Raw genomic sequence first — 26,438 nt, 5'->3', positions numbered from 1 at the left:
CATACACAAGTAATTCAGTGTGCTCATCGTTTCCTGGATATCAACAAAGGCATAATAAGTCTTATGAAATCTTATCTCATAAGGTTCTTATAATTATCACACACAACATTATTATTAATCACAATATTGTTACCGAGTCTTCATTATCAAATTCTCATTTTAGAACTAAACATCACATCATGCGTCATTTACCATCCTATTATTAGTCATTCACGTTATTATCCAAGTATTATTATTTTTCTCCTTACTAATTAATTACAACGTTTTTAGGCTCTCCACTCAAGTCTCATATTATTATTCAATCATTTTTCCATTCAAACTCTTGCCATCACATGTTATTTAATTTACTTAGGAGGCGCCATTCAATTTCAGATATTACATCAGTCGAAACAAAATTACTTCTATTACAACGATTACACAACATAATAAATTTATTCTGTTAATTTTTATTTGTTCATTATTATTTTTTGTCAGTCAATGAAACTCCTTTATTTTGTAACAATATTTTTATTAACAATTGGTTGTTTGCATCTTGTTACCCATTCCAACCGATACATTTCTCCAATACTTGTTCCTCCCATTGGATTTTGCAAAGGTTACATATAATATACATCCAAGAAGAACGAACCCATTCAATCTTCTCAATGCTCTGTCTGCGTCCACTCAGCTAGCAAATCTCTCAAATTCGAACCATTTCCCATTCTTGTTCAGTTTATTCGAACCATTTCCAGTGCATGGGACCCTGGAAAATTATGCACGAAAAGGAAGATTGGACGATACATGCCAGTTTAATATTAACACTTTAGATCTTTTGTTTTCTTCCTAAGTTTATAGGATATATATATATTATTAGTAACTGTTGCATGGATATGATCATTTCTTGCCTTGTTCTTTATATTTACGGGTGTCTTATTTACCGACTATTGTGCCTGTAACTGTTGACTGGTTTAATTTACTAATAAAAGCTTATGAATTAGCCTATAAAATTGGACCATACATACATGTTCAAATGCACACAGCACTAACAACATATAAAAATTGAAACCCTAACTAAGAAAATGGGGAAGACTGGTTTGATTTTTATTGGGATCGTTGCCTTCCTTGTCTCCATTGCTTCAGCCACACCAGGAATCGCCACCTTTTATAAAAGTTATGTTCGTAAGTATTTTCTTTTTCAATTTGTTTTGAATTACTTAATCAAATAGTACTTTGATTTGGAACATTATATGGTATATATTGTGTTTGTTGGTAGCTTCTGCATGCTTCGGAAACAAGCCCCAAGGTAACATGATTGCTGCAGCCGGTGATGCATTGTGGAAAAACGGTAAAAATTGTGGAAAAACGTTCACTGTAAAGTGCACCGGATCCCCAAATGCTGTACCAAATCCATGCACCGGCAAGAATGTTACAGTGAAGATCGTTGATCACTGTCCGGGTCCAGGATGCAAATCGACCTTGGATCTTTCCCGGGAAGCCTTTGCTATTATAGCCAACCCGGTTGCCGGCATCATTAACATCGACTACAAAAAGTATGAATAATAAATTTCCTTTATCACATATTCAAGGATTTAAATAGCGGTACGCTATCGGAATAGTGACCATTATATAGCGGTAAAGGTATCGTTTGAAACCGCTATTTGACAATCACGATACCTACAATAGCACCCGCTGTTGCCGCAATTGCAATAAATGCACCGCGATTGCAACCGCAATTTCAATTCCTGATCATGATCATATCCATTGATTCTTCAATGTGAATAACATCATTTTCCGTGGTTTTGCAGGATAAAAGTTGGCAATGCAAAGGATGAAGTTTAAGTATCAAAGTTTTTGTTGTAATGGAATAATATTTACGTTTTAACTAAATTGATAGCAGTGTGTGCTATTGAGATGAAATTTGATTTTTTGTTCAAGTAATATAACTTCGCTTCGCTTCGCTTCGCTTCAAATAAAGGAATTAAAGTTTTTAACACGATACACCTTTGAGTTATACAATAATGATTTTATATTCAAAACAAAATTACCATAATCAATTTTGCAATACATGAAATACATTATAGAATATTAATTAAAGTGCGCTTCGCAAAAGTATATACATACAAGTCTTTGTATGGACAATTTTTTTTATAGATAATATAATTTTATTAAAGATTAAATCATATAACTTTAAACCTAAATTGTAAGCTTCGTTATAAATTCCTAAACTTAATGTTAGAAAAGAGTACTCCCTTAATTTTCATTAAATTATGATGAAAAACGTTTATGATAGAAAATATATTGAACTCATATCATCATACAAGCTGATACATCATTTTGCTGCTATGCACAACTGTTAACCTAACAACCAGCTAACAAACTAACCAATTGTTGGCGCCAATCTAACTAACCGATACTAGATATATTAGGGTACAGGTAGGTGCACCTAGCACTGGTTGTTGGAAATAAAACACTCACACAAACAACTTTTATTGAAACTCAAACAAATATTACAAGAGCACTCTCACTCAAAAACAAAACTACAACTCACTCTTATAAGACTTTGCTTCTTCACTCACTTAGAAGCTCTTAATTTTTCTTGATGCTTAAAACTAAAATGGGAAGGGGTATTTATACTACTCAAGAACAATCCTACACCACACAAATAAACTAATTTAAACCATTACAAATTCAACAAATATATAACTCTCACCTAACTAAATTGATGTAAGCAATGACATCATTACTTAAATGATGTAAGCAATGACATCTTTAATTAAATGATGTAAGTAATGACATCAATTTAGTTTGGGTTTGGGTTTAGGCTCCCATAATGGATCAAGTTTATGATCCAACACCCCCCTTAAACTTGATCTCGTGACCCCTAGTAGGTTCCTTAATCTTAAGAAGTCTTCGCTGGTCAGTGGCTTGGTAAAAATATCAGCAACTTGATCTTGTGACTTCACGTATTCAACTTCCACATCTTTTCTTGCAACACACTCCCTTATATGGTGGTAGCGAATATCAATGTGCTTGCTTCGATCATGGAATACTGGATTCTTCGCTAAGGCAATGGCTGACTTGTTGTCGACACACACCTTGGTAGGCTCTTCTTGTATCAAACCAATCTCCTTCAATAGATTTCTAAGCCAAATTGCATGACAAACACATGAGGTAGCATCAACATATTCCGCTTCATAAGTGGACAATGTGACAATCGGTTGTTTCTTTGACATCCATGTGAACGCAATATCTCCCATGAAAAATACGAATCCAGTAGTGCTCCTTCGATTATCTATGTCTCCACCCCAATCACTGTCGCTATATCCAACATGCTTGTAATCATTAGAAACTGAATAGAACAAGCCAAAGTCAATTGTACCTTTCAGATAGCGAAGAATTCTCTTTGCGGCTTTAAAATGGGTGGTTGTTGGAGATTCCATGTAGCGACTAACCAATCCAACTGCGTGAAGAATATCGGGTCTCGTGCAAGTTAGATAGCGTAGACTTCCTACCAAACTTTTGAAGAATTGGATCTACACTTTCGCCTTCTTCATGTTTGGTCATCTTGATCCCGTATTCTGTCGGTGTTCTTATTGGCTTACAGTTCTCCATCTTGAACTTCTTCAGTATCTCCTTTGCATAGCTTTCCTATGAAATGAAAATTCCATCATTTTGTTGCTTAACTTCAATGCCAAGGTAGTACGCCATGAGCCCCATGTCTGTCATCTCGAATTCTTTCATCATCACATCCTTGAATTCATTAAACATGATTGGGTTACTTCCAGTGAAGATCAAATCGTCAACGTAGAGGCACACGATCAAAATATCTCCATCTTTGATCTTGATATATAGAGCATGCTCATAGGGACATTTGTTGAAGCCATTCACTTGGAAGAGCCTTCTTTAACACCAACACCTTGTCTTCGTGCCCTTTGACTTCATAGCCTGATGGTTGCTGAATGTAAACTTCCTCTTCAAGAACTCCATTTAGGAAGGCAGACTTTACATCCATCTGTTGTATCTTCCACTTGTTTTGAGCTGCCAAAGAAATGATTAGTCTGATAGTCTCCAATCGAGCAACATGAGCAAATACCTCATCATAGTCAATTCCAGCCTTTTGACTATAGCCTTTAGCAACTAGCCTCGCCTTGTGCCTTTCAATCTCTCCTTTGTCGTTTTGCTTTGTTTTGTACACCCATTTGACACCTATCGCCTTATGTCCCTTGGGAAGTGAGGTAAGTTCTCATGTGTCATTCTTCTCGATGGCCTTGATTTCTTCGTCCATCGCATCTCTCCATTTCTTTTCTTGTACCGTTTCTTGAAAGCTCACTGGTTCACAATCGGCAAACAAACAAAATAATGTAAGATTATCTTATCGTTCAGTTACCCCATAGAGATCTCTAAGGCTTCTTGTGCGTTGCATAACTCTTTCACTTTGACTCCCACTTGACGATGATGAAGGTGATGAGTCTCCTTGAGTGGTTGATGTTGGTGAAGTGGGTGGAGTTGCAAGCTCTTGTTGAGATTCATTTAGTTGCTCCCTCATTGTCTGCTCATCTTCTTCAAACTGAGGAAAGAAATTGAAGTCATCTGTATGAGAGTTAAAATCCCATTCTCATTCTTCGTTAAAGACACATCTCGACTAATAACAAACTTCTTATTGTCTGGATTGTACAACTTGTAGCCCTTCGAATTAGCATCATAGCCGATGAAGATAAAACTCTCGCTTTTATCATCAAGCTTCGTTCTTCTCTCGTCTGGTACGTGAACATGGGCTATACTTCCAAAGGTTCTCAAGTGGGAAATGCCAGGCTTTCTTCCACTCCATGCCTCTTGCGGTGTCTTTCCCCATACACTTCTTGTTGGAGATCGATTTGACAAGTAGACTGCACACGATACTGCTTCCGCCCAAAATTCTTTGGGTAGTTTCTTGCTTTTGAGCATGCTTCGTGCCATATCGAGGATTGTTCTATTCTTTCTTTCTGCCACACCATTTTGCTGGGGGGATCTAGGAACTGTCATTGGTCGACGAATTCCATTTGCTTCACAAAACTCTTGAAACTCCTTGGAAGTAAATTCTCCACCTCGGTCTGATCTCATGGCTTTGATCTTTCTACCGCTTTCTCTTTCCACTGCTGCTTTGAACTTCTTGAAGACTTCAAAAATTCTGACTTCTGTTTCAAGAAATATACCCAGGTTTTTCTTGAAAAATCATCAATGAAGAGAAGAAAATAGTTACTGTTACCGAGAGAGCTCGGATTGATCGGTCCACACACATCGGTATGGATGAGCTCGAGTGGCTTCTTGGCTCTTGTCTCTGACTCCTTTGGAAAGCTTTTCCTGAATTGTTTCCCAGCTAGACATCCTTCACAAAGCTGATCAGGATGGTTGATGCGAGGTAGTCCCTTCACCATCTCCTTCTTAGATAGCAGCTCTAGACCTCCAAAATTGAGATGCCCAAATCGAAGATGCCAAAGCCATGATGCATCTTTATAGCAAGCTTTCAAGCACTTTGCAACATCATTTTGTATGTTGATCAAGAACATTCTCTTCTTTGACATCGGCACTTTAGCAATGAAGTTATTCTTATCATCTTTTATAGAAAGATTATAATTATTCATATGAATATCATAACCTTTCTTTACCAGTTGCCCTAAACTTAAGATGTTACTTTTCATATTGGGCACATAGTAGACATTTGAAATAAATTGATGTCTCCCATCTTTCAAACGGATAAGAATGTTACCTCTCCCTTTCACTGCTATTGTGGAATCATCTCCAAACGAAACATTTCCGCTTACTGACTCGTCTAGCTCCACGAACATGTCTTTCCTTCCACACATGTGATTGCTTGCACCACTGTCAAGATACCAGGAATTTGCTTGGCCACCATCAGTTTCCTTTCGTGCTAGAAGAAGAGTTTCTTTGCCATCTGTCTTTTCCTTCACGTAGTTAGCCTTCTCCTCAATTTTGTTGTTGGGAGCTCTACATTCTGAAGCATAATGCCCAAACTTTTGACAATTATAACATCAAACTTGAGATTTGTCACGCCTTGAGTTTGGATTGATTCTTCCATAGCCTCGTGTTGAGCTTTCTCTTTTCTCATAGTTGTTGTTGGAATTATTGTTGTTGTAATTCCAGCCTCGTCCACGACCTCGACTTCCACCTTGTCCATGGCCTCTACCTCTGCCTTGGCCACGTTGGTTTCTATCATTGTTGGCTTTCATGCATATCTTTGAGTTGCAGCTTGAGGAGTTGCTCAGTAAACTCATGCTTCTTCTTATGCTTCTCTTCGTATGCTTAATGATCCTTGGAGTTGCTCGATCATCATTTCTTCCAAGTCTTTAGTTTCTTCAATCGTCACGACGATTTCTCAAATTGGGATCCAACGAACAGAGTATCTTCTCTATTATCCTCACATCGTCTAACTTTTCACCATTTCTTTTTAATTGATTAGAAACAACTACTACTCTTGAGAAATAATCTGAAATAGACTCAGATGCTTTCATGTTTAAGGATTCGAATTCACCTCTTAATGTTTGGAGACGAACCTTCTTCAATTGCTCAGATCCTTTGTAAGAGGTTTGCAGCTTCTCCCACGCTTCCTTGCTAGAGCTTGCACTTGAAATCTTTTCAAAACCATCATCATCTAATGCTTGATAGATGAGGTAGAGAGCCTTCTTGTCTCTCTTTCTTGAATCCTTCAAAGTTGTCTTTTGATCTGGTGTAAGAGTAGCAAAAGCATCATCATTCTCAGGCTCGTTATAGCCTTTTTCTATGATATCCCACACATCTTGTGATCCAAGAAGTGCCTTCATTTTGATACTCCAATTGTCGTAGTTGTTGTTGTTGAGTGTCGGAACTTGGAATGGTGCCATACCATTTGCCATATCTCTCAATATAATGAGATTTTGTAAAATCCGATTGCACGAATGAATCCGGAACGCCAAAAAAACCTTGGGAGGGACTTGGACAACTCGGTCAAGGGCTCCAACTCGGTTGACTCGGCTCAACTCGGTGAGTCAACTCGATTTTCTGGCAGCAGTCTTCCGGCGGTGCGTGGCGGTGCGTCAGAACTCAGATTGAGAAAATTCTGGCGGCGTCGGATTCCTCTCGTCGAGACCTTCGATCTTTCCAACTCTCTCTGATGCCACTTTGTTGGAAATAAAACACTCACACAAACAACTTTTATTGAAACTCAAACAAATATTACAAGAGCACTCTCACTAAAAAACAAGAACTACAACTCACTCTTATAAGACTTTGCTTCTTTACTCACTTAGAAGCTCTTAATTTTTCTTGATGCTTAAAACTAAAATGAGAATGGGTATTTATACTACTCAAGAACAATCCTACACCACACAAATAAACTAATTTAAACCATTACAAATTCAACAAATATCTAACTCTCACCTAACTAAATTGATGTAAGCAATGACATCATTACTTAAATGATGTAAGCAATGACATCTTTAATTAAATGATGTAAGTAATGACATCAATTTAGTTTGGGTTTGGGTTTAGGCTCCCATAATGGATCAAGTTTATGATCCAACACTGGTATAGTCTAACATTCCCCCTACTCTTCTCATTTTCTTTCTTGAACTACAACACATGCATCACACATACACTGCGACAGAATTCCTCAAAAACAGACTTGGACAGCGGCGTTGTAAAACCATCTGCAACCTGGTGTGTAGCAAGTATATAGTTAACTTTCAATTGACCAACTGCAACCTTCTCTTGAACAAAATGAACGTCAAGATCTATATGTTTGGAATGAGCATGATAAATGGGATTGGCGCTCATAGCCCCTGCCTCCGTATTATCGCACCAAACCACTGGTTCTCGCCGCTGTTGTAATCCTAAATCCGCAAGTAAAGCACTCATCCAGGTAACTTCAGCAGCAGCATCTGTAGGACACTTGTATTCAGCCTCCATCGTCGACCGAGACACAATTTTCTGTTTCTTCGAGCTCCATGCAATAAGACACTTGCCAATGAACACACCATAACTAGAGATAGAGTGCCGATCATCTTAGTAATTTATGACTCTTAATACAATCTATTATATATTTATGAAAGATTTATTCAAGTTGTAGGAGTTTATCATACTTTTCTTCTTATAAGGACATTCTTATGATTTCCTCTTAAGATCATTTTAGTCACTTCACACTTATGACATATTAGACATTTTAATCTTTCAAGGCATTTTCATTTCCTCTTAAGATTTATTCAAGTTGTAGGAGTTTATCATACTTTTATTCTCATATCTCATTAATAAGCCCTAAGAATATCATACACATTCCGTTAAGTTAAATTCTCAATTTTAATCATTAAGGCTGTAGGGATATTTTTTATAATTTACCCTTACACAAATACATTTTGCACTGTGTTTCGAAATAAACTCATGACGAATCTCGAACGTATTAAATGTTCATTTTTATAATTGGTATTGCCTCAATACAGATTCATACGTTTAACTAATGATATATAGTGAAATCAAATTGATGTATTAAATATGTAAAGTAAGTTAATTTGTGGAATTAAATTAGACAAAAGTTATATGTTTCAATGTGAGTCATTTAAAAGATTTCAAGTATCAATTTAAACTATGAAATTAAATTTACATATTAAGAAGTATGATAATCTTTATGTTACTGTTAAATATGGTTTTTTTTAAAGAGGTACTTTGTATTAAGAAAAGTTACAAAATACACCACCTCAAAGATTTCATTAAAAAAACTTCCCTTCCCTAATCTAATCGGAAGAAAAAGAATGTGTCTTGAAGTGATAATAAAACACAAAGCTATGACAACACATATACCAAACTCCAGCCCTACAACAAATCCAACACCATTTCAAGAAATTCAACACAAACAAACTATTAATATGAAATAGATCATACACGGGCAGCATAACCAAAGGAACGAGCCAACACATCAAACACAACATCAACTGCAACCAGAGCTCGAACGAAGACTAACCCTTAATAAAAATGGAGCCATAACTAGCAGAATAACTGTGGAACACAGCTCCCAGCTAACATAAACTGCCAACGAACTCGTCCAAAGACCGAAGCAAATAACCAGAGAGCAAAACTACACGAGACAACACAGCTGACCCAATCATCTATTGACTAAGCCTTTGCGGATCCTCTTAAATTAAGGAATATCCACAAATATAAACGTTGGCAACCACCCAAGCTGCTGGGAAACAAATACCAGACGAGGAACCAGAAGCTTCAGGCATTCAGTAAAAGTTCAGGGCTACGAACAATAAACACTCAGGCGCATCGAGGGCCAAAGCGATAGCCCTAACACCTAATAGAACCAAAGCGGATGAAAATCTGATCATCCGACTTCAAGCTCCCACCGATCAGCTGTTTTCTCCCTCGTAGAGAAACCTCGAAAAGCGCGCCTCTTCTGACAGCTTGAGTCCACTTTCGGCTCCTCAAAAACTTCATTTTCCTTTTCAAAACGTTGCTAGTGCATGCTCTTCTGTTTGCAAACGCGTACAACCCTTTGTCAGCTTTTGGTAAAATAATATTATCCTGAGAAATGGGACTAACGTGGTTAAGCTTCTGGGATTGTTCCAATACCAATTCACTATGTAGTGCCAAAAGCCCGCCACTTTCATTGATCTTTGGTCCTACAGAATCAACCATAGGGACAACGTGCATAACCTCTTCAACAACAGCCTTCCTTTTCACCTCACATTCCACTAGCCCCATGCTCACTGCGTCCCTTTCAATGGCATTAACGCTCCTCTGGCAGAACGACGCATGCGAATCTCCCATATTAAACTCACCACCGGCCGGAGAGCCAACAATGAACACACAAAGCAATACACAAACACAGGATCGGACAAAGTACATCATCTAAAGCAACACCGAAGAGCTTAAAACAATCCAAAGCAAACACAAAACAACTGCAGCAACAGCACACAATCGGCAGATCAATGAAGCACAAGACCGGCACCGCCCACCAAAGCACAGGCCACTGGACAACCACACCAACCAAACAGAAAACAATGAAATGAAATGCTCCACCAGAGAGCAGCTATAATTGGATTGAAAATTCTCTACTCAGACTGTGGCGTTGGTGGAATACTTTTGATGAGATTAATAAGCTATCTCGTACGATTTCTTTGATGCAATTCATGTATGTGTCAAGAACGAATGGAATGACGAATCATTTAGAAAACAAGGGTTATCTCGGCAAGCTCTGTTCAAAGTCTGGTGGTAGTAGGTTTGAAGTATTGAGGTGTCATATTTGTAAGATGTTCTTGTATTGTTGATAGTTTATGTCAATATGGTTTAATGAAAATTCAGGAGATTGTTTCAGCCTGGTTGAGTAGTACTCTTTTCCTCCAATTAAATTCAATTAAATTTAGGAAAGTTTGTAATAAGGCTCATAAAGTATGTCTCGGGTTGTATGATTTAATCTTTAATAAAATCATATTGTATAGCAAAAAAATTCTTATATTATTGTTAAATTAATTTTATTTATTTATTTTGAGATAAAATTATTTTTTATCAATGAATTTATTGTGGTAAAAGTGGTAAAAACTAATATCTACTTGATGAGTAAGCATATTTGACTGTTGATTAAGTTGTTCATCTTTGATCTCTTATATTCTCTTAGGTAATGGATTATAGACCCACTAAGACCAGTGACTTTCCTTCCCCTAGAGTTTCTCCTTCCTCTCTCTAGGTAGGTTTAGAATTAGATTTAAAATTTGTCAAAAAAATAATATCTACCTGATCAATAAACCTTCAAAATTTGGAAATAAAACCGAGCTCATTCTATGCCCCAATTTGTAAATTTCCTAATTGCTTTCCTGCATTTTGATCTTTAAGTAAATTAAGAAACATGTTTAAGGTTTATAATGCAAAGATTTAAATGAGTTTGAATCTTATCTAACATATTTAAATGATTCAAAACCTTTTTTTTAACCGTAAATCATTATAACCCCGTTTATTGAATATATATATAATTGGTATGAAATCCATTTCTTGCCTTGTTTTTGGTATTTAAGGATTTTTCATTTACATAATATTCTGTGTTGATTCTGTAACAGTTGACTGGTTTAATTTACTAATAAAAACTTATAAATCAGCATTAAAGGTAAATAAATAACAATAACTGAATATGGAAGGCAATTAGCCTATAAAATTGGACCATACATACATGTTAAAGTGCTCACTACATTAACAAGTAACAACCTTAAAAATTGAAACCCTAATTAAGAAAATGGGGAAGACTAGTTTGATTTTTGTTGGTATCATTGCCTGCCTTGTTTCCATTGCTTCAGCCACACCAGGAATCGCCACCTTTTATACAAGTTATGTTCGTAAGTATTTTCCTTTTCAATTTCTTAATACGATTTTGAATTACTTAACCAAATACTTTGATTTGGAACACTAAATGCTGTCATTGTGTTGGTAGCTTCTGCATGCTTCGGAAACAAGCCCCAAGGCAACATGATTGCTGCAGCCGGTGATGCACTGTGGAATAACGGTGCAGTGTGTGGGAAAATGTTCACTGTGACTTGCACCGGACCTCGAAACCCTGTACCACATCCATGCACCGGCAAGAGTGTTACAGTGAAGATCGTTGATCACTGTCCGGGATGCCCGTCAACCATTGATCTTTCCCGAGAAGCCTTTGCTACTATCGCCAACCCGGTCGCCGGCATCATTAATATCGACTACAAACAGTATGAGTAACACATTTCCTTTATTATATCCATTGATTCTTCAGTGTGAAGTTCCTTTGTCTAATGCAATATCTTCATTTTCTGTGTGTTTGTAGGATTTAATCAATTTTGGCAATGCAAGGGATGACGTTTAAGTATCAAATTTTTTGTTGTAATGGAATAATATTTACGTTTTTAATAAATTTATAGCATTGTGTAGTAGTGAAATATCTAGAATTTTTGTTCAAGTAATAGACCTCTTCGCTTTGCTTCAAATAGAAGAATTAAAGTTTTGAACATTATTCATCTTTGAGTTATAGAATAATAAATTTATATTTGAAATTAAATTACTATAATGAATTTTGCAATATATAAAATAATTTAATACATAAAATAATTTTTATTAAATTTAAATTTATAATACAATTTGACATTCTTGGATAAGAAAATTTAATTATTTTTTAGCATCATCAAATATGAAAGAATAGAATTTGGCAATTTTCTTCTAGCTCTTAAACGCCGCTAGGGTCTTACTTCAGCTACCCATGCCGAGCTTTGGGAGAAGAACATCGAACGCGTCATAGTACAAACAGATAGTTCTGACGTCTCAATCTCCTCACCTCACCTGCATCGAACAATCATTTCCAGCTGGTTCGGAACATTGCTGCTTTCTGCTTCAAACGTTGGAATGTTGAGTTTACTGCAATCCGCATAGAATCCAATTTTGCCGCAGACCACATGGCCAAGCTCTCGACGTTGAATGACCCCCTTCTCAAAGTTTATGATTACCCACCTGATTCCCTCACTAATATTTTGCAACGTGACCTTTATGGTCCTACTCACGTTCGCATAGACGCTTGATTCTCCTGCCTCAGCCTCATTTGTATTCGAAAAAAAAATAGAATTATTTTTCTAGATTTGATAATTTCAGTTATAAAATAGTAAGTTATTTTTAGATTTGACATGCTTGAGTACGATAAAGCAAATCATCAAAGATCTAGCATCCTTGGGTATTAGTAGATTATATTCATAATTTTTCAGCACTCTCGGATATGAAAGAGTGAATTATCTTTCAAGATTTGACAACCTCAAGTATGATGGAGTAAATCATCTTCAAAATCTAACTTTGTTGGATACGAATGGATAAATAATCACCTTATCGACTTGAAATATTATATTGGCCTTGAAAGACTGATATGAAGTCTTAGGATCCGGAAGGGTATAGAAACTCTTTTAAATTGGATAAATTGTAAATAAAGTATCGGTACTTATTCTTGAAGTATAATTATGACTCTATCGATATCGATACCGAGATGAGATTTTGGATTCCAATGCATAAATTTGATATGGATACTTCTCTATATATCGATGCCCCATGTTTGGAATTGATACCTAAAACTGATCAAGCCTTATTTGACTTCTGAATTAATCAATTGTCCTCGTTAACAAACCTTCATACACCTAAAAAGAAGGAAAATAGTATACCGTGACTACGAAACTAACACCTTACAACAGTCAACGAGAAACAACAACCCTAATTAAGCAAATGGGGAAGACTAGTTTGATTTTTGTTGGTATCGTTGCCTGCCTTGTCTCCATTGCTTCAGCAACACCAGGAATCGCCACCTTTTATACAAGTTTGTTCGAAAGTATTTTCCTTTTCAATTTCTTAATACAATTTTGAATTACTTAATCAAATACTTTGATTTGGAACACTAAATGCTGTCATTGTGTTGGTAGCTTCTGCATGCTTCGGAAACGAGCCGAAGGCAACATGATTTCTGCAGCCGGTGATGCACTGTGGAATAACGGTGCAGTGTGTGGGAAAATGTTCACAGGGACTTGCACCGGACCCCGAAATCCTGTACCGCATCCATGCACCGGAAAGAGTGTTAAAGTGAAGATCGTTGATCACTGTCCGGGATGCTCGTCAACCATTGATCTTTCCCGAGAAGCCTTCGCTCTTATTGCCAACCCGGTCTCCGGCATCATTAATATCGACTACAAACAGTATGAATGACACATTTCCTTTATCATATTCATTGATTGAAGTTCCTTTGTTTAATGCAAAACTTCATTTTTTTGTGGTTTTGTAGGATTTGATAAATTTTCTCGATGCAAGGGCTGAAGTTTAAGCATCAAAGTTTTTGTTGTAATGGAATAATATTTACGTTTTTAATAAATTTATAGCAGAGTGAAGTAGTGAGATGAAAAGTAATATACCTTCGCTTTGCTTATAGATCTCTGAGTTAAATAATGAATTCATATTTAAAATTTAATTACTATAATGAATTTTGCAATATATTAAATAGTTTAAGATATTATAAAAATGTTAATTAAAATGTGCTTCACTAAAGTATATATACAAATCACTGATATTGAAACATATTAAAAGTCACATAGTATTGTTGGGTACAATTTTTAATCTATTTTAATTTATAATACATCCAACGCTCAGAAAATTAGTGCAAACCAATATGATCCATAGTATTGTTGGGTACAATTTTTTAATCTAATAATAGTATTTTTTTAGCATTCTTTTATTATTTCATAGTAGTATTTTTTTTATTTGAATAAATTCAAGTATAGATAAAGTTGTCGGAACCTATGTCACTTCTCGGTAATATATCATTTTTATTCATCGATATTATCACAATTCAACTGTGATTTATTATTAGTGATTGTTAATTGGTTGGGGGATATCTTACTTCGACCCTGGTCTGGTGGAATGACTTTGATGAGATTGACAGATTATCTGGTGCCATTGGAGGAGTCAAACTTTGCTTTGTGCCTCGCTCCCAAAACGACATGGCTAATACTCTTGCGATCGCTGATATGAAAAGACGTGAAGTTTTCAAAGCATAGTGGTAAGGTTTGTTGTGTGCTCACTAAAACCGTGATTGTATATTGGTGATTAGGTGTCTTGTTTTGTTGTTTTTTGTGATTTGCTGTGCTTTGTTATTTTGTGTTTATGGCTTGAGTTTGTATACAACATAACTCATTCTCTCTTTTAGAACCTTATGCAAGATATACTAGTCTTTCAGTAACTTATTATTATCTATTTAGGAAGAATTTATTATTTGGTTTTAGAGGATATATGTTTTCATTTTCTGTCATAATTTTGTACGTGAAAAAAGAAAAAAAGAAAAGTCAAATTGTTTTAAAGTATTTTACTTTAAGTGATATTTTTCTTTAAAAAATATCAAATAATAACATATTAGAGTGTCATTTGTCCCGCCACATCACCGTTTAACGTCTTACCCTCAAATGGTATAATAGGAGACGGAAGCAAAATACATGAGCACATTAAACATTTAAAAAGTAGAGACATCACATTAGAAGATTTGTCAAAATATAGGAAGCATTGGTGTCATTAACCCTTTAATATATATATCATCAAAATAAAATATCTTAAAGATTTTTTCGAATACGTCGAGTATATTTTTTTAAAGTTGATCCAATAATAAATATAACATTAGTATCTCTCCTCCCCTCTTTCTTTTTTAGATTTTATATCAGTTTTTATAAATTAGATCAATTTTTTTCTTCTTAAATTTTATTTAGTCGTCGGTGACACCGATTTAATGTTGGTTGTCGACCCTCAGTTCTCTTTTCTCTTTGTTTCTTTTTTAATTTTTTAATAAAAATAATTATACTTGTATGGCACATTTATCTCTATCTTTGTGACACATTTTTCGTCTTCTTTTTCAGTTGTTTGGTAGTTCTTTTTATTTTATGTTTTCTTAGGTTGGATTTGACGGCGCCACGACTGATCAAGATGGTGTTTATTTGTAATCCAGTTGATCTTCCATGCTATGGACCCTCGAATTGAATTTGGATATGCGATTTTGCAATCGTGGATAGTTTCTCACGATGCTCGGTTCTGATTTGCTATTCTTAGTTCTTTCAATAACTTAATCCCCTCTTGAGATTCGTTTGCCTATGCAGTCAGATTTACTTGTATCTAATTTTTGTTCGAATCTTTTGATTAGGTTTTTAACCTTTTCCATGTATGTCCTTATATGATATAAAGTTGGTAGTTCAATGTTATAGAAAAATACCCAAATTGTGTATTTCGTTTACGAATATAATTGTAAATTCTTATTTTAATTTTGTATATTCACTTTTTAATAAGACTAGTTGCTTCTATTAGAAAAAAATAAAACTAAACTAAAAAGAAATTTCACGTCAAACATTATCTCATGAGGGAATTTTTCTCAAAATAAGGTATAGACGAGACACATATAGGAAAAGCATTGTCACTTGCCCATGGACTCGCCGCATATATCTCCTTCAAAATGCTATAAATTGCTCATTATTTCAATCTCAAATCATCGATCACATTTCATTGGATAAATTCATATCAACAAAAAATCATTACTTTCTCTTATCATTTTTACAAAGAAATCGATAAGAAAAACATGGCAAAGATTGTTTTGGCTATTTCTTTGATTTCAATATCATGATTCTTTCAGACCATTCCGTCGTTGGCGACGCTGAAGTTTCATCTACACCAACAACAGATGTTAAAGATGCTGCCGGACCTGCTCCGGAGAATGCAAATGAGAAATCTTCGTCATGGACCGACTGGGCCAAGAACAAGATCGGGTAAGAAAAAAACATGAAAACTATCATTTTTCATTTCTAAGAATTACATATAATATTTTTGTTATTTTCTTGGTTTTATGTAACTTATGTATGATAATCTGTGATGTGCCACTATGTACAGCGGTATTGAGAACCTGTTTTCTTCATCGACGGCATCAGGGCCGGCAGCAACACCAGAAGAATCACCAGCACAGCCAACCACAATGAAGGACGGCTTATAGAAACATTTCTAAGTCAAAATAAAAATTCAATTGCATTTCATGATTAAAAGTAGGTTAAATTTCATTCAATTTCATCTATAAATAGGTTCTCTTTGGCAATATAGAATGCACATATTGTTATGCAAACCAAATAAAAATCACCATTTCTTCTTTGTTATTTTATTAATATAGGGAAAGTACAAGACAATATTTGTTCAAAAGTAAATCTCAACCTCTTAACATTGAACGCTAACACCTCTGACATCTATGGTGCTCGAACTCGGGTCCTTAAGAAATAACAACAATTTATTTACCACGGAGGCCACTTGGTTGTAAATATGTTAAATAAATCATTTTTATTTTTTTTTAATTTTCTCTTCTTTAATTGTAATGTTTCATCTTTTCGATATTTTAATAGATTTAGAAAGCATATCTTTAAACGATTATTGTAGTACATTCAGACTGAAAATCGAATCCTAACATAGATTTTGATCTAAACTGGAATAATAATATGAATAAAAACCTACATATGAATAAATCTACGCATGATGAGAATCGAACTTAATACACTAAAGGTCCTAGGGTTTAACAAGAGAATAGAAAGATTTTTTTTATTTGATTTGATTTTTAAAAATTCATTCATAAATAGTTTCTTGATTTGATTCGTAGAAGTAATGATATTCGGGTATTTAATGAATTTCGTCTTTAAATTCAATGGACAATTTAGGTATTGAAACTCTTCCTAGATATTAATATATTTGAGTAAGTATCGATATCACGATAGAAATACCCAAAAGCTTCCAACTATTGAAATTTTGTACTTACCATAAGAGTTTCAATACCCTCTTTATGGGTATCAATACATGTAAGTGAAAATGATCATAAATGTTAAATTTTAATGTCATTGACCATCTTTACTTCATGCAATCATCTCAGATGGTTAGAAATCACTGATGGGGTATAATGAATTCATCAAGTGGAATCAATGGTAAAAAGGAATATTGTTCTCCTCATAAGTCTTGAGTTCGTACAATTACAAGTGTGTGAGTTTGTGAAATTAAAATTTCTTTCATTAATTGAAATAATTTTAAAACCATATAAATCCCAAATAAATCATAGTTGAGTTCGTACAATTTCATTGAGTGTCATGTCCTGATTTTGGATTCAGAAGTTTTTAGAATTATTTCAGTTAATGAAAGAGAAATTTTAATTTTAGAAGGTTTAATTGACATTTTTGCAAAGTTTGAGGATTTTTTTTGAAAGATGGTACTTTGTATTACAAATAATTGCAAAGTACACTACCTCGAGGATCTTATTAAAAAACCTCCCTAACCCTAAATAGAGAAAAAGAGTGAACCAAGAGGTAGAAATGATCGAATACAGAGATAACAGTAACAACACACAAGGCAAACCCGAAGCCACGACCCAATTCCTAACATCAATACAAACCCTACAACAGAACGAATAAAGGACGAGATGAACAACCATAAAACTGATCTGTATCGAACACAACAACAATGAGAAGGAACCGAACAACGGTAGAAACCAAGATCACCAAATCTGTTGACAACACTAATGACAACATCAATCTTCATCCCAACACACAAAACGCATCATTAAAAACTCCTCAACGCCATTGGAATAATTCAACAAACAATCAATCCCCTACACAGTATAGGCACAACTAATAATAAAACCAACTGACTCGATGCAAACGACCACCCATAGATAAAGGGCCAACAAAAAGCAACATGGGCAAACACGAATAAATAAACTCCAACAAATACCTAAATTCCCACAAAGAGACATGCAGGAATATGCCTGACATAGCACTTACAACACACCTCATAGTGCTTCATTGAAACTGTCTTCAGTAAAGCTACCTCGAATCCAGCAAAAACAAGAAAACCCTCCTGCAACCTAAAAACAGCCCCTCCCCAACATCAACTGAGTTCACCCCTCCACCACCGCCCAAGAACCTACACAACACACTCCTTAAATAAAACAGAGCAAATCTCAGAAACCACCAAAAGTCACTGCACCACCAGAAGCGATCTGATGACAACAAAACATACACTAAAACTAGTTTCTACATGGATTAATAGAAAGAACCCCACAAGAACCCTAATACGATGATGAAAAAATTGCACCACACTAACAAATAAACCACTATGCAAATAACCCATATTTTCATCATGATTCTCTGCTCAACCCTTCTAAAAAATCCAAAACGAGAAACCAGATCCGAAACCAGACAACTCTGCTGTTCTTACATGCCATACACTCCGAATCCCCATTAAGCTGGAACACCACCAGTAGAACGAAACTAAACCAAACCCTTTCATCAAACCCTTCACTTGAAAAGCTGTGTAAATGACAAACTCGATATACAACCTAAAGCTATTAGCAACCAGACAACACTCACTCCACCATATTTCGATTTGACAAACCACTCTAAAAATCCCTGCAACATAACTAATCCGACTAGAGAAAGGGGGCGAACTTTCGAGATACTGACAAGGAGTCAAACACCCAGAACTACTAACCAACAATGCTGATTCGCTGAAGCAAAATCCTGTGACCGACCACCCACGACATTCCGACCAACCGAAGCACCATTGAAAGACCTAGAAACTCTTATAGTCGGAGTCCACAACCTCTTTACCAAGTTACCAGAAACAAAACTGAAGAAATTTGATACCGAAGATTTAACAAGAAAAACTATAAAAATAAACCACCTCCAACAACCTCCCATCTACCCACAGAACCACAACACTAGTTTCATACTTGTTGCTGAACCAAACAAACACGAATTTGGATCCAAAACACCGTCTCCTTCTGCTTCCTAAAGCAATGAACACGAATAACATTGAACCAAACTCCATGAACACTTCCTAAAATGAAGACGGGAGAAGCAGATGAAGCAATCTACCAGTGCTACGGAGGCAGATGGGAGAAAACTAAACTTTACGTTTGTTTCTCTCTCTAGGACCCATAAATATGAAAATTTTGGCCAGGTAAATAGAAAAAAAATTAAATGAATTCAGAGTTGGATGGCCAAAATTTGAAACTGGAGGATTAAACTGATTGCGGGTAATAAGTTGGGAGGAATTTAGTGAATCATGGAAAGGTTTAAGGTCATGCCTTGAAATTTCCCCAAAATCCAAAAGATATGAATACAAAATTTTAAACACAAAAATCATTTCCAATCCCCAGTTCAAATTCTATTTTCTCTAGAATTTTTGTTCCATCCTAGATATGTCGTTTTGCTCTACCACCGTCCAACCTCCTATCATCTCGTTTTCGGCCTCAAAAGTATCTCTCTATGTCCCCTATCATATATACCAATAAGTCATAACAGATCAAGGCCACCCACCTTTGTTTCTATGATCTCTAGAGTTTTCATTATATCACCATTAAAGATCATCGGTAAGAGCCCTTTATCTTTTCCTATGTTTTTTTTCTTATTTTCCTTTATTTTTTTGCATGCATAAAAACCAGCAAAATTGACCTCATCGTTGCCTGTACAACCAATTATCGAAACCCACTTTTGCCTATATCATTGTCGTCTTCAGTTATCTCTTTGAAAACCTTAACTTTTGCCCCAAAAAGAAGACATGAAACCTTAGTCACTCTCGGAGGCCAAATCTATCAACTCAAAAATCAATTCCACATAAATCAAGCAACACCTCATTTAGCCTAACCAACCCAAATGATATTCCCCTCTCAGCTAATCCATTATATAAATCCCTTTGGGCTCAAGGCCCACGCCTTTATCGAGTCCAATCTTGCACTATATCCATCTGGTCTGCTTCAATAACTATTGTCTAACTTGATTTAAAGCCTGATGTTTAGGCCTACCAAAGACCTAGTTCAAACCACTTTGATCCAAGGTGAGTTGGTTGAATATGTAACCGCCAACTCTGACCTATTTGATCGTACCCATTACTCGACTTGTTTGACCATGTCTAATCAAATTGACCAGACTGGCTTGATTAAACACCTAAATCGATCCAATACCAAATCAAACCAAGCCATACTTGATCTAAACCAAACTAGACTAAGGGGTGTTTGTTTGGCTCCTAATTGAACCATTCAGATCTTAACCCTGAATCAGACCGATTTAGCGCGTTTGATTCGCATAAAATCATGGCTCTGAATGATTTGGAGGGGATGATCGATTCAGACTCAAAAAGGATGCCTAATACCCTTTTGCTTACCCCTCTCGTTCACAGAGATCGATTTCTCCTACGTTATGCAATCAATTCATTCTCTTTCGGTCGTTTGTCTTTCTTCAGTCGTTCACCTCCTTCGATCGATTCATTCACCGTAGAGAACACAACCATGTAATTATTTCTTTGTTTTAAATAGTCTCTTTCTTTCTCTGCAATTATTCTATTTTTTGGCTTTGGGTTTTGTGGATTTTAGTCTAAAATCCAAAACCCACCCAGAATTGTCAATCTTCACACTCGATATCGAGTCCTTTCTGGCTGTTAGTGAAGGAAATTGAGAGATTGAGAAAAACAAGCAGAATTTCTCCATGGATTCTCAAGTTATGGCGGCTCTTGCTCTTTCTCTTGTCGGCGGATTCAATACTTCTCTGGGTCAGTTAACAGTCTTCTTCTTCATCATTTATTCCCCTATTTTTCTAAGTTATTTTTTATCAGTAAAATCTTAATTGTTTCTTTTTTTTATGTATGTGTTTCTGGGTACTTTGACAGTGTTTTGTTTTTCCCTGCTTGTTTTTGTATAAATTTCTTCTATGTGAGATATCAAATTTTCTTCATTTTTTGAAGTATATTCATCACAGCTAAAGTTCTCTAATGATTGTTTCTTGGACTTTATCTGTGCAGATGTGATGGACTTGTGCTAAAATTCCAGTCCTTCGAAATCATAATATGAATTGCAATTTTTGGCAATTGCTAAAGTTCTCTATTGTAGTTGGTTGTATTGTTTAATAAAAAATTGATGTTGAGATGAATTTTTGATTTTAATATTTATTTATAAAGTTTTAAGTCCCAAACAAGTTAGAACATGCTTTTATTTTATGTTACTCGGGCTTAGATGCGAGTGTCGGATACAAATATGTTTGAAAAAATGAAGCTAGAGTAACATAGCTTTTTATGTTATCTTTTCATAGAGATTTTGAACATGACAATTACTGGTCTTGGTGTTGTAGGATGATAGAGAATGTTAGAGACCGTAAACCCTGTTTATTATAGGGAACCCTTTATATTTTGTGTTAATCGGAGAAAGAAAATAGATAATTGATTGTGGTTACATGTGATATTAGCCTCTAGCATTTGTGGTTAGTTTCCTTTTCAGATTAAAACGTCTGATATCTTGTAGAAAACGAGGTGGCTTGTTGTGCTCAACTGCTGCTTTTTGGTAGAAAATGTAGAATGATTTTTGCTTCAGATAGTTATGCAAAAAGCACACCTTGACAACTTTGTTACACCCTTCGTCACCATCAGTTTCACTATTAGCTTCGATTTTATTGTTGAAGGTAGTCCTAAGTTGCTTATTGTTGGGTACTTGGTCTCGAATTTGTTTAGTCTATAACATAATGATGTTGTACTGAAAAAGTTTTGCAGATAAACTTAAAACTTAAAACATAAAACGATATGTTATTATCATGAAATGTATAACTTCATATTTTTCCATTGTTTTCTTTATTTCATTACTTATTTGTTCATTTCCATTTAATTAACAGTATGCAACTAGTTCCGTAAAACGTTTGTAATTCATTCTAACGGCTTGTCTTCCATTTTGGGACATGTGCTCTTTTTGTAATTCTTAATCAACTCTGTTTGCTAGTGAAGAACAAGATAATGGAAACGAACAATACGAGATAAATGAAGTTGAATGGGGTCCTCAAGGCAATGAGTATATGGCTAATCTACGTGATCACATTGCTAATCAGTTGTTTTTAAATGCTTCAAATTAAAATCTTTTTTTTTGGGTTGATTTGTCTAGAACAAAATAATGCTTGTTATGTAGAATTCAATTGATTTCCTTCATCATATATGATTAAATCATATACTTTACCAAAATCAAACAATCTCTTTATACAACCTTACATACTTTTCTTATTTCTGTATCAAACTTATACTCTACTCTTTCATATAATCCTTGTCACACTTGGTCCTTTAAGCTTCATATTTTCATTTTCCTTCATACTCCCGTACTATTTTCCTATCACTTATACTTATCTCCGATTACCAATCTTTATCACCTTTTTATGACTTTAATAGTTAATTTTACTTATACAAAACCGCATTCTTTATCATCTCTCATACTTGTATTTCCTTCAAACATACGAGTCCTTATCTTCTTTACTATCTTATAATTCCATGATCAAATTATACAACCATATCCCAAATTCACTTCATATTTGATTAACTTAACCTGATAGTATCTTCAAATCTTTTAACTCCAATACACTTCCCATCACATAACCTTGTTAACTAGCGCCAACTCTTTCAATCTAGGATGCAAACCCTTATCATATCCACACTCTTACTTATATACAGTACTATTCTCTTGTTCCAAACTCATAAACTCTGGTTTCATTCATCTTATAAACTTGTCACTGATGCACTTATTCTTGAATTCTTTTACAAATTCTAACCACATCGTTTGATCTTTTAACATTCTTGTGGTGACACTTGACCACCATAATCTATCTTATCCACACCATACTTGGTTAGCTTAACTTATCAAATCCACATTCTTTCTCATACACCATGCAATTTCCTATGCTCCAACTCAACATTCCAACTTCATTTGTCTTGTAAACTAATCATCGATGTACCCATTCTTAAATTCTCCTGAACAATATCTATATCATTTTTATTCAAATTAGCTTAACCATAATTCACTCAACTGATAAAATTATATTCTTATCCATACACGTTACAATTCCCCTGTTTCAAAATCATAAACTCTGGCTTCATATATCTGATAAACTTATCACTGATTACTTATTCTCGAACTTTTCTAAACTAATAACCATATCACTGAATCTTCTATCATCCTCATGATAACATTTGTTTAATATACTTCGACTCATTCACATAGTAACTAAACTATTTCATCTAATTTCTCCACTTCAAAACAGCGGAGACCCTATAATATTATTCTAGCATTATTTCAACTTTTGAAAACAACCTTTGGTTTTTCCAAAGCACTTTTTGAGGTGTCCACTCTTCATCCTGCCTGGCCAGGGCAGGTGAATTACTACCACCATCAGGTTTATCATCTATCGATTCACTTCGATAATTCTTATAATCAATTTATACTATATCATACTAATTTTATTCTATTAACAAGACATCATACACATTACACTATCAGATCAGAAAATTTTTCACTTTTGTTGGCATGTACACATTTCAAAACTCATTTAACTTTGGTTTAAGCCTAGAATCGACTAAACCTTAGCTCTGATACCATTAAATATAACACCCCAACCCCGTATCCTACCCGGATCCGGATCCGAGTCTGAGGTGTCACATTAACTTTTCAAAATGTTTTCCTTTACAAACTGATTAAAATTTAAACTCATTATTTAAGAAAACGAATACTTGCATTAATTACAATTAATTAGTTTTACAAAACATATCAGAGCATATTCAACTCAAATCTAATAGTACATGCCAACTAAATTCAAAAGAACAAAATACATATTAATCATTACTTTTCTGATCTGAAATTCGTAAGGGAGATGCTGACATGTCTTGCTCCTGTTACTTCTCTTCTCGCTTTCCAAACCTACGTGTGAAACATTCACACTCTAAGTCAATGACTTAGTGAGGCATAATTAAACTTAAATATAACATCTCATTATTATTTCCTACTATGCACACTTCATGTAATCATATTAAACTATAAAGCATATTATGCATCAGAACATAAATGCATACATATCCATATCATTTCATTAGTCTTATTAATATTCTTATCATTATTATCATTTATATCTATTAGTCACATGCTCTTATTCCTAATAATATACACATCATAAAACATGCATATCATTCACAACGAGTACACATAGTATAATATCAAATGAATTTATTTATTCTCTTTAAAATCCCATGTATACTTCTGAGAACTTAAGATATGCGAGTACATAGAGGTTGTATACATATGATGTCACCACAGCTTGTATAATTCCCACTAGGGGCACTTAGAATTTGTACCGAATGACCACTATGTCTCGAAGGACCACATATCACATATGTCCCGAAAACCACTCCTTAAGAACCATATGCATAATACAATGGACCAAATAAGTGTACCAAGTACCATATATGTTCCACATAATTACATATATGTCCCGAAGGACCAGGTAGAACCCTCAACTCTTGGTATGGCAACTATACCTCTAGCTCTCATAACACATAACATGTGCATTATTATTAGATTTATCATATATTCATATACATAGGCACTTGATCTCATAGCTTCTTTCACATTCACATTTTCATATGATCATATAAGCAAGTAATTCACTTACACATAATACATTTCCATATAATTCACATATCACATTTCTCATGTCATATACTTATATGATCATATAACTCATGTCATTCTTATGGAATCATTTATATCATGTAGCAGATATAACTCATATACCTTCTTATATGTTCACATATGTCATACCATATAGCTCTTATCTTTTCATATAATTTATGTTATGTTCTCTTATGTTCACATGACCTATAATGCATACAAATCATATTCACACAATATCAATCCTAATCATTATTCTGCTCATGCAATCATATATTTCAATATGTAGGAAACAGACTTATCACAAGTCTAATTTCTCATCAATTCATATTTAATACTATTATGCACTCACCTGGCCTCACTAGTCAATACCGATCTCTTATCTTTCCTCGATGACTATTACTTGTCAACTTGTCCGGACTTTGCTCTCGATCATATCTACATGAATACACAATCCAATAAATATTGAGATTCAAATGACTTGATACGATTCATATCAATATAAATTAATTAAAACCCCAATTTTAACTTTCCAACTTAAGTGGTATTGGTACCACCCTCACGGTACTGATACCTCTATGCTAAGGTACAGATACTCAACCCAGGTACCGATACCAAAATTAACTTCGAAGTTCCCTGGGTATCGATACCCTCCACATAGGTATCGATACCCCTTTCATATGGTATCGATATTGTTCATACAGTTATTGATACCCCATGAATCAATTCCTCATAATTTACCTCGTGGTATTGGTACATACTCAACAGGTATCGATACTCCCTTACCCATAAAATGCTTCTAGCCCGTAAATTTCCAACACTTTACTTAATTCTTCTTATATAACCTCCCTTTTCACCCTTTAAACTTAACTACACTTATTCTAACCAATTTATATCACTTTAACTCATCTTAATATCCAATCTTCTATCTTAAACTTGGAAACCAAGACTCTTACCAATTTATCAACATGTTCTAAATTCATTTCTAACACTTTGAATTTCTTATTTTGACTGATGACAAGTCAAATTTAACTTCCAACTTCAATTACTAACTCTTTTCCAAGATTTCACTTATAACCATCTCATTTTTAATCTTTTCTAACCTAATCATCTTAGAGTTTTAAGCAATCTTAAGCTTTACTTAATCTTTTTTATCACTCCAGGAATCAAAAGCAACTTTAAAACGAAAGAATTAACCAACTTGAGACCAACTTACCTTACCAATGGAGCCACGAAAAGAGAGGAAGAAGAAAACCCACCAAGCCTCCAGATTTTTCTTTCATTTCTCTTTATCTCCACGTGTCAGTTCTCTTATAAAGAGAAAAAATAAAAATCTTTTCCTATCAAATGACCATTAACCCTTGCATAAATTAATATTTACTAAACCATCCTTCACAAAAATTTTACCAGATAAGTCCCTAAACTTCTCAAT

The 26,438-nt window shown here is 34.8% G+C and overlaps 3 protein-coding genes across 3 annotated transcripts in view; all 3 read left to right on the top strand.

Annotated features, from left to right (window-relative positions):
- Positions 1-13,717, top strand: part of LOC120217677 (putative EG45-like domain containing protein 1) — a 22,725-nt gene extending 9,008 nt beyond the window's left edge. The window contains exons 3-5 of the mRNA XM_039214746.1: positions 12,483-12,492; positions 13,216-13,319; positions 13,419-13,717. Coding sequence (XP_039070677.1) covers positions 13,225-13,319; positions 13,419-13,698 — 375 coding nt within the window. The 5' untranslated portion in view covers positions 12,483-12,492; positions 13,216-13,224 and the 3' untranslated portion in view covers positions 13,699-13,717. The remainder of the gene's footprint in view (positions 1-12,482; positions 12,493-13,215; positions 13,320-13,418) is intronic.
- LOC120217673 (putative EG45-like domain containing protein 1) lies at positions 1,028-1,936 on the top strand. Its single transcript, XM_039214744.1, has 3 exons — positions 1,028-1,158; positions 1,253-1,529; positions 1,785-1,936. Exons 1-3 carry the CDS (start codon positions 1,059-1,061, stop codon positions 1,816-1,818), a joined length of 411 nt encoding a protein of 136 aa, XP_039070675.1. The 5' UTR covers positions 1,028-1,058; the 3' UTR covers positions 1,819-1,936.
- Positions 11,234-26,260, top strand: LOC120217676 (putative EG45-like domain containing protein 1). Its single transcript, XM_039214745.1, has 5 exons — positions 11,234-11,333; positions 11,429-11,699; positions 13,801-13,807; positions 13,874-13,880; positions 26,246-26,260. The coding sequence occupies exons 1-4, from the start codon at positions 11,234-11,236 to the stop codon at positions 13,874-13,876; spliced, it is 381 nt and encodes a 126-aa protein (XP_039070676.1). The 3' UTR covers positions 13,877-13,880; positions 26,246-26,260.
- The last annotated feature ends 178 nt before the right edge of the window (positions 26,261-26,438 follow it).

The sequence above is a fragment of the Hibiscus syriacus genome, unplaced genomic scaffold, assembly GCF_006381635.1.
Source record: "Hibiscus syriacus cultivar Baekdansim isolate YM2019G1 unplaced genomic scaffold, ASM638163v2 tig00110187_pilon, whole genome shotgun sequence".
Classification (NCBI taxonomy): Eukaryota; Viridiplantae; Streptophyta; class Magnoliopsida; order Malvales; family Malvaceae; genus Hibiscus; species Hibiscus syriacus.
The sequence above is the reverse complement of the archived record's forward strand: the minus strand, read 5'-3'. Positions and strand labels throughout refer to the sequence as shown.